The sequence below is a fragment of the Etheostoma spectabile genome, chromosome 8, assembly GCF_008692095.1.
Source record: "Etheostoma spectabile isolate EspeVRDwgs_2016 chromosome 8, UIUC_Espe_1.0, whole genome shotgun sequence".
NCBI classification, from domain to species: domain Eukaryota; kingdom Metazoa; phylum Chordata; class Actinopteri; order Perciformes; family Percidae; genus Etheostoma; species Etheostoma spectabile.
Genome location: NC_045740.1, coordinates 24,392,591 through 24,406,929, shown reverse-complemented (window position 1 = coordinate 24,406,929; position 14,339 = coordinate 24,392,591). Strand labels below are relative to the sequence as shown.

The following is a 14,339-nucleotide window of genomic DNA, read 5'->3' as shown; positions in this document are numbered from 1 at the left end:
AAAGCCGACACGTTGGGCTTTATTTTTGTAAGTGAATATGTTCGTGTTTTGAGTATGTGACAACAACGTTACACCCAGCCTTTTGCCTAGTGAACTTGATAGTATGCTGATAACAGGTAAACATAGCTGCCTCTCTGTCCTCTGCCTGCCGTGAGCGTTTCAGTGCCCTGTCTGCGGCAGGTAGCATCGGGGGTGTTACTAGCCGGTGGGTTATCGGTCTGCCCTGCACTGGAGCCTGCAGACCTCAGGTTTCAGTCTGTTGGACTTAACCTCTACAGTGACGCTGTTGTATCAGAAGCACAGCTTTCCAAATAGTCTGTCGCTAAAAAATGCTACAGACTCAAATTCCAGGGGCTGTCGGAGGGCTAGCCCGTTTTAAGGCAGCTAGCTGCTAGCCATGAGTTGAGGACTGTTTTTTCCTTGTCAAAGGTAGCCTGTGGAAATGTGTGGTAACCCCAGCTGCCTTAGCCCTGTACAGCTCCTTACTGCAGCCAGGGCCAAGACAGTATGAGCCCCCCAGACTTCTTTCTTTATGTGTCCCCAGTCATATGTCCTCTAGCCTCCGACTCTTTGTATGGTGTTCCTATGGCTGCGCTGCTAGTGCTAGTTAGCCACGGAGTAGCTTACCATGCCAGTGACGTAGTAGATTATGGAATTCCAACATGGCGGCGCCCATGTTACAAAAACAACACTTTCAGCTTGCCATTTTATCCCTTTTAACAAATTCACCCATTTTAATAATTGTACCAGTGAGAAGAAATAAAATACATCTGTTATATCACCATTATTTAAATTTCAGTTCAGTTCATCTTTAATGTTGCGTTTAAATGAGTTGAAACTCACGTTACTGAGATTGTAACTCACAAGCATAGTATTACCGAAATTGAATTTGATATATTACTGCGTAACAGCAAAATTAATACATTACAGTAATTGTATTACATTACTGTAATTGCAGTAACGTGTTACTCCCAACACTGACTGTAATGGCTAGGTTTACTAATAAAATGTCTAATGACTAATAAAGTCTTCACTGTGTTAGGATTAATAATGTAGTACAATAATAATAATAATAATAATAATAATAATGATAATAATAATAATCTAAAAAATAAGGTTTAACTTTTTTTACTCTCCTGAACTGGTCTGGGCTATGATTTTGTTATTAGTTTTGTTAAAAACATTTTGACTTATAAGTGGTTCACAGTTTAATAATTTCACAGTCTTGCATTTCCTGATTTATCTCCACAACTTTTTTGGTGGAGCATTTGCAAAAGACAACGCCACATACAACATTAAATGAAGTTAAGACCTTGTGTACTACGTCCACGGCAATCCCAACCAATCGGTCCCAAAACAACTAGTCGGGACTAGTCATTTCACGACAATTCTATGAAAGGGCTTGAAAGTCTCATTTTTAAATTGTAAACGTCACAAAAAATACAATTAGACAATGTTAATTATATTAATCAAGAATGCCATACCAGAACAAATGTGATTATACAAGGCCACACACACCACATGATCGACATACCGGGGCTAAAGGCCTAAACTGGTCGTTGTACCGTCAAAATATTTCCACACTTTTTTCACTGAGAATTTAAGGAATAGTTAACGCTTCTCCCAGCTGGACATGTCAGAAAATCCTCCCAAAGGATTGAACTAATCCAGTTAGTGCTGAAGGTCGTTGACATCAGGACCACATCATCTGCAAAAAGCAGCTATGAGATCCCCAACCCACTGAACTGCAACACCTCCCTATCATGACTAGGCGTTTTTATCCTGCCCATGAATATCACAAACAGGATTGGTGACAACATTACCTGAAACGTGTCCGATTTACTGCCGAGAACCGGGACACAGCTCTCCAGGCATGCAGGGATTGGATGGACCTGCAAAGGGACCCCATACTGTCTCCCAGGCTCCCTTCAGGATCCTTGCGAGAGTGAAAAGTTGGTTCCACAACCAGGACGGACTCCACATTGTTCCTTTCCAACCTGAGGTTTAACTATCAGCCGAATTCTCCTTTCCAGAACCTTGGAGTAGACTTTCCCAGGGAGGCTGAGAAGTGTGATACCCCTGTAATTGGCACACTCCCTCAGGTCCCCCAGGTCTGCCACTCCTTAGGCACCGTTCCAGACTTCCATGCATTGCTGAAGAGGCATGTCATCAAAGACAGAACCCAGAGATTTCAGCATTTCTGGACGGATCTCATGAATTCCTGACGCTGTGGAGTTGTTTTACTACCTCTGTGATTTACACCAGGGATATTGACGACAATTCCCCATCATGCTCCATCTCTACCTCTACCATGGATTCAGGAGTTCCTCGAAGTGCTCCGTCCACCACCCAATTTCCTCCTCAGTTAAAGTCATCCCATCCCAGTTAAATGCCCCCAACCTCCACAGGGATGCCCATAAAGCTCCGCCGGAGGTGAGAGTTGAAAGTCTGTTGGGCGGAGAGCTCCTCCAGACGTTTGTAGTTCACCCGTACAACCTGTTTGGGCTTATAACAATATATCAATCTTAAATTTGTCCTGTAATTCTGCATTTCACATCAAGTGATTACATGGACTCCTGACCCCAAAGGTTAGAAACTCTGCTCTAATTGGTTCTTTTCAGACATTCTCTCAAGCACAGTATACAAGGTGAACTTACTCTATATAATATCTCAATTTATGTATATGTTGTACTGCTCTGCTGTTTCACACTTCTCTGTTCTCCTGTATTGCACTCTATTGCCTTCTTTCATTTCCTGAAACAACTTTGCTTAGAAATATTGCCCTAGATGTCAATAAAATACACGCATCCTGTGTAGAGCCATGAAACTTAGTCAACATCCAGATGACCATATTGCTGTGTACATTCTTTTTAAGCCAAAAAACAACGGAGGAAAAGGTTCAGCTGGGGTTTGGAGGATTTCAGATGTCAGCAGCAGCATGTTAGCAGCAGAGCAGACGCATTCTCAGGAGGTTTTATTATTTTGAAAGCAGTTGGTTGTCTGTCAGTGTCCTCACTGTGTTTCTGCTGTCTCTGCACCACCTGTGACTTGAACAGACAGGCACAAACACAAACACACACGCACATGCACACACACACACACATGCACACACACACACACAAACACACACACTTTGCAGGAACACACGGAAAAACTCAGACCCATACACACCAAAAACTGCACCGCTGCACATGACGCCATCTTAAACTTTTTCTGGCTCTGTTCAGGCTCTTGCTGTTAGACACACTCTCAAATGTACAAACACACACGCACACATGGATACACACATACAATGGCCAGATGCTGGCAGCCCCCACCCTCTCCCCTCCATCAGCTGCAACTCCCACGGCAGCAGGTAAGCAGCAGTCCTCCTCCAGCTGTCAGAGCTAGACCACTGGAGTGTTTTAGCCCTGGATACAGGCCAAATACACACACACACACACACACACAAACGCAGAGTCATTAAGGGAGTCCCGGGCCTCCAGTGGTGGTTGCTGCTAATTTAAAAAGCTGCATGTGAGTGTGTTCATGACTGCCTCCCTCACTTTGCTGGCTGTGAAGAAATGATGTGTGTGTACAGTATGTGACAGCAATGAGGGAAGATAGTACTGGGTAATCCCAGTACTTATCAGTACTGGGATCTGTCAGAGGGAGAGAGAAAGTATATGTGTGTCTGTGCTTGCATATCTGTAGGCTACTTGTACTCAAAAAATATCCTCAAAATGAAACTTAGTAGGCCTACAGATAAGAAAACTTGTAACTTCTAATTTGTTAAAAAGGATAAAGGCGGTAAGAGTATATTATTGGCACCACGTTACATTTCAAGCAATTCCACTGTTGCAGACAAATTTCCTATATATTTTCAAACCCTCACTCCCCATTGGGCTGTACCATGTCTCTGGTATGTTCAGACTGTGTTCTTTGCTGTGTTGCTAACTTAACAACTTTGTTGCTAGATTTAGCGACTTTTTAGACCCCCTTTAGCAACATTTTTTTTCGTAAAAGTGACTAGTGGCAGTCTTCTCTCTTTTCTTTTCTGTAACTGAGGAGCAGCCCCTCCCCTCTCTGTTTTCTCCTCATGTGCAGCGGCACTGCACAGGCAGGTAGAAGGGACAGGGTGCTGAGGCTAGTGTAGTTAGGAGAGACAGCGGGACGCGACCATGGATGTTTTAAGAAAAGGAGACAGACGCCGCTGAGCTGGCCTGGCCCTGGGCAAGCCAGCATTCTTTAAGAATTGTTTATCAAACTTTAGTCCCTCCATTAGTAGATTTTTTTTTTTACTCCAAACATAGGCTACCTAAGTAATCATTTTAATTTAATACAAATTCCCATAGTGAGTTTGTGATTATTTTCACAAGATTTCTCACTTTGCTGACACAACCAATAAGCTTTATGCAAATGATTGCGTGTTGATGTAATCAACATGCAAATGAGCGTATGACACCATCTGTAAAAATAGAAATAGCTGTAGCACCCGAGGCTCACAGTATAATTTGAACACTGTCTCCAGCACCAAACAGGAAGCAGGTAGAGCAGGGTTGTGTATGTTTGCCACGGCGTCGCGCTAAGCTAAATGCTAAAGAGGGATGTTGCCAATTTTCAACCCTTCTGAAGCAAGTCATCCAACATAAGTCTAGGTACTGCTGCCATTCATCTCCATGTACGGCAGAACAGAAAATTGTCAAACTTTACCTCAAGTTACCAGCTAACGCTAGCGGTAGCTAGCCAGCTTGGTTAATTGTTTTTTAAGAATGTAGTTGTCGTATTTCAAAGTGTAACCCAGTCATTGCAAAATCTTATGATTTGTGACTAAAACCTCAGTGACTATATGACAGATTGTCCTTAGATATGCAATGGTGTCAGACTTTAGTCTTTTCAAAGTCTTTTCAGAGTCTTCTAGTGAATTGTAGGCTTTTGGTGAGAGTTACAGCTACACTTTGCCTTCAGGGCATCTCAACGTAGGACTGCAAAAATCCAATCGTGATTTATCTTATTTGTCTGAATTAGATTCTGGTGATCAATCCCTCTCCAACTACAGTAATAAATCTTTACTGATAAACTGCTCCTTTCAGAGGCAGCCGGCCTCACCAATACTGTAGATCTTTGTTTCTCTCTTTCTATCTTTCCTTTGGTATGACGTTCATCTACTTACCTTAGAACAAGCACAAAGCTGCTGTGTTTGCTGTGTATATGGTTAAAGAAAAACTCAGAGCCAAACCTGATCGCCAATGAGAAGTTTGATATTAGTTTCATTTATGTGTTTATAGAGAAAGATCCATGATATAATTAGCTCAGCTTTGCAATGGAAGCAGGCCCTTTGTCCTGTTTTTTTCATTCTTTTGACTTTGTGTGAACGCAGCGTGTGTGACACACAGAGACAGCCAAAGTAATAAACACTGGTCTTGCTAACCAATGTTTTTTTGTGCTGTAAGTAGGTGATCAGTGGAAAACTGTCTTTGAAAGTCGAAAACCTTCGACAAAGGAAAAACATGTTATTGTAATGTTCGTTAATTAACCTGCAACATTCCTTTATTCATTAAGGTCTGTCTAGTTTTTAAATATACTTTTTTCGGTAAATGTAATGTAATAATTAAATAAAAAAAACTCATTCCTGATTCATTCCTCAATCAAGTTTTAGGACTACCTTTAACCAAGTCCAGTTGCATTTAAATTGACCTCTTCCCGGTATAACTAAAAAACCTTCACAGATGTATTGTAGGGTTACTAAAATGGTTCCTCTTTACATCTGTGATAATTTTGAAAACCAAAAAGACTAAAGCTACAGCTACACGTCTGAGGCAGAAAGTCAGCATCCTCACTGCTGTTCTTGTATTGCAATGTAGGGTCAATTAGTCCTAGTATTATAAGTATGATAAAAAAAGTTACAGTTTCTAAGCGATGATTGGACAATTGCTGGAGGAGTTTACTAAACAGTGGTATAAGCTAAACACATGTACCAGGCTCTGTTCGGATTGATTTGATATCTATCTTGTGAAAATGACAGTATGCCAGACTTTTATTTTAAGGATAAGCATCGAAAAAGTCTATATCCACGACGTTCCACTTCTGGGATTGCTCCGTTGCCGCCTGAAATTCCTCGGGATGTCAGTAACTCAGTCTGTAGGGATTTGGGTTGGGAACGCTGGTTAAAGTCCCCATACGGTCCAAAGTATGGTAGTGGACTGGTAGCTGGAGAGGTGCCAATTCACCTCCTGGGCACTGCCAAGGTGCTCTTGAGCAAGGCCTAACTTCTCGGGGTGCCAGTCCATGGACAGCTGCAGCCCCCTCACTCTGACATCTCTCCATTAGTGCATGTGTGTATTACAGGCCTGTGTAGTGTGAGTGAAACAATTGAGTGAAAACATTGTAATTTACCTTGCGGGATTAATAAAGTACAAATTATAATTTATTAGTATTACATTAATGCGAGACTAGCGTCGACACAATGCGATCCTTGGGTATATCCAAAGTCCTTAAAAGTCATCTATGTTACCTTCACTTGCTTCCCTTCCTCGCGTCACAAGGAAATAATGCAAGGAGAGAGGATACAAGGACATGTGTTTTAGAGGGAGGATTCCTCCTATCTTCTGAAGCGCCACCTGAATTTGCCAGCCGTATGGGCGGAGTTAGCAACGGCTTTCAGCTGCATGGCTTCTGGGAAAGCCGCTCTCATGGTTCGACCGGGTTCCTCGGGGCAGGAATAAGAGCTTTGAGACGGCCTTCACTAACACGAACCCGTAGTATAGAACGAAAATGATGCATGTCTTGTTCGCCTGGCTGACATACACAGAGCGCCTCTGTTATGAAACTGAGAAAGTGGAATGCTGTTGATATTAATTAAATTTACTTTTGAAATGTTCTTTTGTGTTAAAGTACTTTATGTGTTTTGTGTCAGGCTCATTTTGAACAGAGCCATCTGCTTCTGCTTTCTCCACCTGCCCTCCTTCTCTCTTCTTCTACTTAACACTCAGCCAGTTTTTCCTCAGAGACAACTTAGCCAACACATTCATGATGAGAGGAAGAATTAGCAGCCAATTAAAGTTAGATAGACTCAGCTTTGGATGGGGAGCTTTAAGGTTGTTGGAATAAATTTTAATGCTGTGATTCACTGAAAAAAGATGTTTGTATCCAAAAGAGTGCTGTGTAAGATGACTTTCTTCTGTCTCCCCTTCATCGTATTTCCTTCCTCCTCTTCACTCTTTCCTTTTTACAATTCATTTCCCCTTATTGTTACTCTTCTCAGGTCTGAGTAAGTGTTTCAAATGGATGGTTATAACACATCGGTGGTTCAACAAACACCCAGTTCATGACAGCTTTTCCAATTCCCTGAACTAATGAAGGTTTTTCACGTTTTAGTCTAACCCACAGGGCAACCTTTGCTCCCAGAGAAGTGAAGATCAGCAGATGGTCTCTTGGCAACGGCAAAGAGAACTCAGGGGAGGGACAGATTGAATTGGATTTATTCAGTGAGAGGATGGATGTTTCACTATCACTGCATCACCACCAGTTTGTTTTCAGATCTGTCTGTTTAGATCTTCATTAGTTAAATACACTAGTCACATAATCATGTGTCTCTAGGAGATTATTTGCCAGTGTGCTTCATACTTAAGGTGTCATATGTCAGGGCCACTAAGGTGTCAAATGTCAGGGCATCCAGGCCAAGTTGAAAATTCAAGAAAAACATGGCATGTCCCTCATTCAGGGTTGTTGTGTACATCGCTAATGAACGCGCTGAAAATGCATGTATCCAGCCTGGGTGGAGCAAGACTAAAGCTGTGTTCCACAGTGTAAATAAACATGACTCCCTACCAGTGGTGCCGGCAGGATTCTATTTATTTATCTTCTTATTAAGCAGCAGAACCGCCCGCCAACTGAATCTGTTAACTGCGCCAGAAATCAGCTGTTCTTATAATATTTATATGAGAGTGTGCTGGCGTTCATTTATCATATCATAATGATAAGATCATGAAAATATTTTACTGAAGCATTTTGTAAGAGAGAGGGAGAGAGGTGGATGGATGTGCTCAGAGCAGACAGTTGTTAGCGAGCCTCTACAAAGATAATAAATAACCTGATTTCTCTGTGTGCCATGTAAACATCATATGATGATGTTTTGACATGATATGATCAAAAACCGGATAAACTTCATAACTGCAATATTCATGTCCATGTTAACACACGTGATTGAAACAAGATGCTAGCTTCGTCCCTGGGTTTAGCCAGTGTTCGGAAGGATACTTTTAAAACGTATTCCTTTACAGAATACAGAATACATGCCCAAATTATGTAATTTGTAACATATTTCGTTACGTTACTGAATCTGAGTAACGTTTTCTGAATACTTGGATTACTTCCACATTGAATTGCATTTTATAAGTGTAGGAATGCGGCCATCAAATACTGCTTGCTAAACCTGCCTATTCTGGTGTGTTCTTCTGTTCCAACTGGCAAATGTGTACATGAACAAGCAGATAGATTTTTGTATTTGTAGTCCCGAACTGCATAGCCTACTACAAAAATCTAACCGCAATCTTGCTACCACAAGCAAATTTTAGCTAACATTACGCTAGCGTGTCAAACAGATCATCACAGTAAATCCGAACATAGGAGAATGTAAAGTCGCATGTCAACTAAGCGGGTAGCTACCTGATACAACTATAAAATAGTAAGATGACCAGTAAAAGTACAGCAGATGACTGCTTTGAATAATTGAAAGAAATAACCTTTTTTAAAGGTCCCATGGCATGACAATTTCACTTTATGAGGTTTTTAGCATTAATATGAGTTCCCCCAGGCTGGCTATGCTCCCCCAGTGGCTAGAAATGACAAAAGGTGTAGATCGAGTCCTGGGTATCCTACTCTGCAGTCTCCCCTACCCTTTCTCTGCTTTACCTGCTGAGAATTTGGCCCACCCATGAGAGACAGACATTATGGCCTTCAAATGAGAAAAGTGGCAGTTGGTCAAGGCCAGACCCCCAGCCTCCACCTTGCCCCTCTCCCCCTCTCTCCTCCTCAAAAGCTACAGACTTAGAAATGGCACAAACTAAGGAAAGCTCATTGTGGGACTGGCTCTAGTGGCTCTAAATCTGCACCGAGGCTGAATTTTGGGAAAGAGACTTCAGATATGGTATTAGGGGACCACTAAGGTGTGTATAAAAGTATTCAAAGAGCACCATGTCATGGGACCTTTAAGATGCTTCAGGTTGGAGGTGGAGTAATTTGGACACTGAAGTTATATTTCGTTCTCCCTGTTCTTTCTTTAATGTGAAATGCTGTTTGAATTTCCAAGATAGAAACGCATTCCTGCCATGGCTCTGTTGTGCGGATTCCGGTTCCATCTCTATCAGTACTCTGTATAATTTTTTTTTTTTTTTTCATGTCGGGACTTCTGGGAAATGCATGGAGTTGCCATAATTACTTTAGATGGTGAATAAACTCGTGAATCAGAATTATCGTCATGTAATCCATTGATTTCAATAATGCAACTGTTTTCTAAATACCAACTACTTGAATTGAAACCATTTGTATAGTATTTGTATGTTTCCAGCAACCAGTGTCCAGCAACCAGTTTACCTAAAGATCGAGTAAAAAAATGAACATTCTGATTACTAGTGAATGGGTTGTTGGGGAAACATTGTATAATTAATGAGAGAATTTGTACTGTGGTCAGAGCAGAGAGCAGAACCAAGCAGCTGTCTGCTGCTGCTCCTGTTAATTAATTAATTGCTCTGGCCTGAGATTTCCTAGGAACCTTACCAAAAAGGCTCATAATGCTGCAAATGTTGACATAATATGAAAATGGCTGGTGGATTTAAGACAAAAAAAAAATAATTTATCGAATGAATCAAATAAGAACGTATCTGTTACTGTCAGTGGCTTGTTGACCTTATCACTCTACATTTTCTATCCTGGGCTGGGACACACAATCATGCAGTTTTATTGGACTTTAACTTATCATTGCACTTACAATAACAAGTGTAGCTGTCCTCAATTTAGGTCAACCTCTGCGTTTCATCTACAACTTATCCAGCATCCACCGTGTGTGTGTGTGTGTGTGTGTGTGTGTGTGTGCGTGCGTGCGTGCATTCATCAGTCGCCCGCTGTCTGACATGTTTTACACGGTCTTTCGCTGTACGTTGTGTTGGTAAATGTAAGATATTCGAGTCACACACGTCTCATCTTCATATCAGAAACTAGGAAATGAATTTGACTCATTCTCACTCCCGCTTGGTCAGTGGCTCTCAGAGTGCACGTGGGACTGCTGGGATTGTTGTGAGTGATGAAATTGCGATAGGGGGCCCCGGCTGTCAACCAGTATCTTCCAGTCAAGCGGGCCCCTGATTGGTCCGGGCCCGTAAGCAATACGGGCCAATAGTTACGCATCTGACTACAGCCCTGCTCAGTACTATAAAGGCAATTTGGTTGGTGCCTAAAAGTACTGAATTGGGTAACCAGCACTAAACAATAACTAAAAATGTAATTTCCCCTTTGCCTAAAAGTGTAAATGTGCTGTATTTATATAGCGCTTTTCCAGTCTTAACAACTGCTCAAAGCACTTTTACATCTACAGGAAACATTCACACACATTCATACACTGTGGCTGCCGTACAAGGTGCCACCTGCTCATCAGATAAACATTCATACACGTTCACACTCCGATGCGTAGCACCGGGGGCAATTCGGGGTTCAGCGTTTTGCCCAAGGACACTTCGACAATGACTGCAGGGGCGGGGATCAAACCACCAACCTTCCGATTGGCAGGCAACCACTCTACCACTGAGCCACAGCTGCCCTCCTGTGTCCTCCTGTCTCCTTATCTCTTTCTTACTCCTTCCTTTCTTCAGGTCGTGGGATGAGTTCCATGACTGTGCCAACGTGGCGATGGCCGGCTGTCCGGATGAAGCAGCAGCCGTCTGGGAATCTCTCCGTCAGGAATCCAAAAAGATGCAGTTCTCCGGAAACCTCTACGACATGTGCTCCAACCGCAACAACTACCCAGTGGCCTCAGTCTCCCCGCACGGCTCTCCCAACCAAGAAGAGATCAGCCAGGAGTCTCTAAGAGGGTACGCTGACCATCTGGCAGGCTGCCTCCACCTTCTCATGCTCCTGTCTCCTCTGCTCCTGCTGTGGTTTTGGATATAGCTACCCCCAAAGAAACGGGACTGATGTAAATAGATATCAACTTTTGTGTACATTTTCCTCCACAAGTCTATAGACTTTCCTCTGTTTTTTTTTCCTCCCTGTCTGCTCTGCCAGGGGTTGAATATTTCTAAGTGCATGTTCAGAGGCCTGACAGTCTTTTTGATAATGTATCTTTAAACTGCCTGTGCATTATGCATATTCTCTGCATTTTAATTAGTCTCTCTGTTGAAAACACACAAAATTCATGCAGACGCTCAAACACTGTACAAACAGACCTGCAAACACATACATAGTTAAACAGATACATACAGCAGTCTCATGCCATCTGGCTTTATCCCCTTTCCCTCTACGTCTAGTTAATAAGAGCTTGTTTATGATGGTTCAGGGGGGAGTTAAGCTTCCCGAGAGGAATAAGAGAGACATAATAATAAATAATAGTGTCCTTCTTGATAAACCTGAAAAATTACGTGATGAGGAGACCACATGTCACGACCAGCTTAACTCATACTTTCATCAGCTTTACAGTAGGAAGCATTTGATAGACAAATTACCGTATTGTCAGGAGAAGCTTGCAGACAGTTTCGAGCTGTTTAGGTTTAATTACAAATGTTAACTAGCATTTTAGTTAGCATTAATCAGCCTGTGTCTATGTTATATCCTTTCATATACCTACGCTGTCCGTCTCTGCTGATTAAGAATGATTGAGATTTCTCTTGGCACAGCTACCAGAAGACTTACAACTTTCAGACAGGTAGCTCACGTCACATCCACGTCGTCAAGCTCAATTGGAGGCTGCGCAGTAATGCTTAGCTTTTACCGGAAAAGTGCTTCTAATAGACTTCACCGGTCTCCGTCCAGAGCAACGGGATCTGTTGGTCCATTTCTTTAACTGTCTATGAGTTGTTCACCCCTACAACACTAGCCTAGCCTACTGTATGAATGAATGAATGAAGAAACAATCTCACAAAATGATATTAAACTAGACAAGGAGTGTGGTTTATAATTGTTTGAAATGTATGAGGAAAATTGGCAAGCAATTTCGCCAAGCAAATACCAAGTAATAGGTTGCAGCAGTTAATCTTTCAACAATACTTGCAAAATCAGCGATGCAACTGAACCCGTAGCTTTAGTCATTTTATATAGTACAAAATTGCTGTCAATCAAAAGGAGATGCAGTCTTTCGACAGACCCACTAATCATCACGCTGAAGCCCAGAGTCCAGGCCAGCCCCTTCCTTCATTGACCCCCAAAAACGCTGAGCGTCCATGGGCGGGACATAATCGCAGCATTTATCCAATGATCGTCTAGTTTCAAAGCACTTAACTGTTAAACAAAGCACCATTGAAGTCCATGGACGCTAGGCTTCAACAGGGAAATGCACTGTGACGCTACGGGAATGTATGGGTCAGCTGATTCTGAACAAACTCGTCTTCGAGATGAACGGGTTCTAGCGCTTTTTTTTAACACAATAGGACACATTTCACCATTCATTTTTTGACATTTTCTTGCAGTCTTAAAGTAATCGCCACTAGTTTGCAACGGTTGCGGTGTCATATATGAATTTCTACCTTGTCATCCATTTCCTAATCTATCAATATTATTATTATTATTATTATTATTATTATTATTATTATAGGATTAGCTGTGGGTGATAACCAACAGTCCTCTAAAGCTCCAAATCACCAATGCTTGCCAAGCAATGCCCACTTTTTTAAAAACAAGTCTAAATTAGGTTATAAAAGTCTTTGGTCCCCGTCTCAGAACTACATCACATTACACAAGAATACGTTTTTAATTCTACCTTCAATGATTCACATAAACTAAATACAGCGTACAAATACTTTTGTCATTTGGGGAACCCCTAATCACTTGAAAACCACTAATCACCCCAAGGCCCAAGAACAAAAAATGGAACTATTGGGTGTTCAAAAGGTTTTACACTGTTCAGTACACGGACACGTTCTTAGCTAAGACACATACAGCACTGTAAATTGGCTTTGGTTGTACATATTTTTCTATAAAATGCTTTGGGATGCGGTGACATTGTTTCAGATGGGATGAAAAACTAGAATGGTTTTAGCTGCCTTTAAGAAATATCCCTATATCTTGAAGCAGTTCTTTTCCGCGTTCTTCTCCTCCTAATCACAACCGTCCCGTTGTTGTCGTCGTCTCCTGTGTGTGACGGCTCCTTTCCCCGTTGTTCTTTTCTTAACCACAACCGTCCCGTTGTTGTAGCGCGTCCCGCGTGTGGCGGTCCGTCCTGTTGTTGTTGTTGGAGAGGTTTGTTGTCCTGGCAGCCGGCGGCTGCAGCCCAGCCTCCTAGTCGTGTTCCCATTTCATGCTGACTACCACGAAATAAACGAGAAAATCGTGTCCCTGTTGACGAATCAATAGGCCAAAATAACGTGACCGTTTCACAAACTGCCGTGAGACCGGGTTGGAAATAACATCATCTAAGAAAATCTCAAATATCAATGTGATCAAACCATTTATCTTCATACTGAACATGTACTGTCACCACAAGAGATCACATAGGACCACAACACTTCATAAATTAAAGACAATGAAGTAACATTTCTGTCTCAACTGCAGCATTGAGAAGAAATTGATAGATGAATATACTATCTATCTATCTATCTATCTATCTATCTATCTATCTATCTATCTATCTATCTATCTATCTATCTTGATACCTATGAATATTTTTTACTTAAATTAGAGATACATGTGTGTAGAGACAAAATGTTAACATAGAATATTAAATTTATAGTGATATATTTTGAAAATTGAACAATAAACGTAAAATGCCGTAGATTTCTTACTTGCCAAAAATGCACAACAGCCTCCTCTGCAGCTGCTGCAACAACATGAGTTCTGAGCTGATGTTAAAGTGAACGCAGAGTGTAATGGAGTTGAGTTTTATTTTGTGCTTGCCCAGGTATGAAATCCTCCCAGGATCCTCCTTGGCATCCTACACTATGGCACAGTATGGGACCAAAATGTTCTCCAGTCACAATCATGATCCTCTCGCATGCCAAGTGGATTTCATGCTCCAGGAGTGGTAGTTTGGCCCTGCAGGCCTGCTGAAGCTGCTTGTGTATTCTAAGTGGCTCTGGGTAACAGTTGTTTCTGTCTGGCCCAGGATCAGAAATACTATTAGGTTATAGACAGACACACAGACAGAGAGAGAGAGAGAG

At 41.9% G+C, this 14,339-nt stretch overlaps 1 protein-coding gene across 1 annotated transcript in view; it reads left to right on the top strand.

Moving 5' to 3' along the window:
- Positions 1–14,339, top strand: part of nrn1la (neuritin 1-like a) — a 115,267-nt gene that overhangs the window by 99,319 nt on the left and 1,609 nt on the right. Inside the window, exon 3 of the mRNA XM_032524178.1 lies at positions 10,845–14,339. This exon is cut by the window's right edge and continues 1,609 nt beyond it. Within this exon, the coding sequence (XP_032380069.1) occupies positions 10,845–11,142 (298 nt within the window). The 3' untranslated portion in view covers positions 11,143–14,339. The remainder of the gene's footprint in view (positions 1–10,844) is intronic.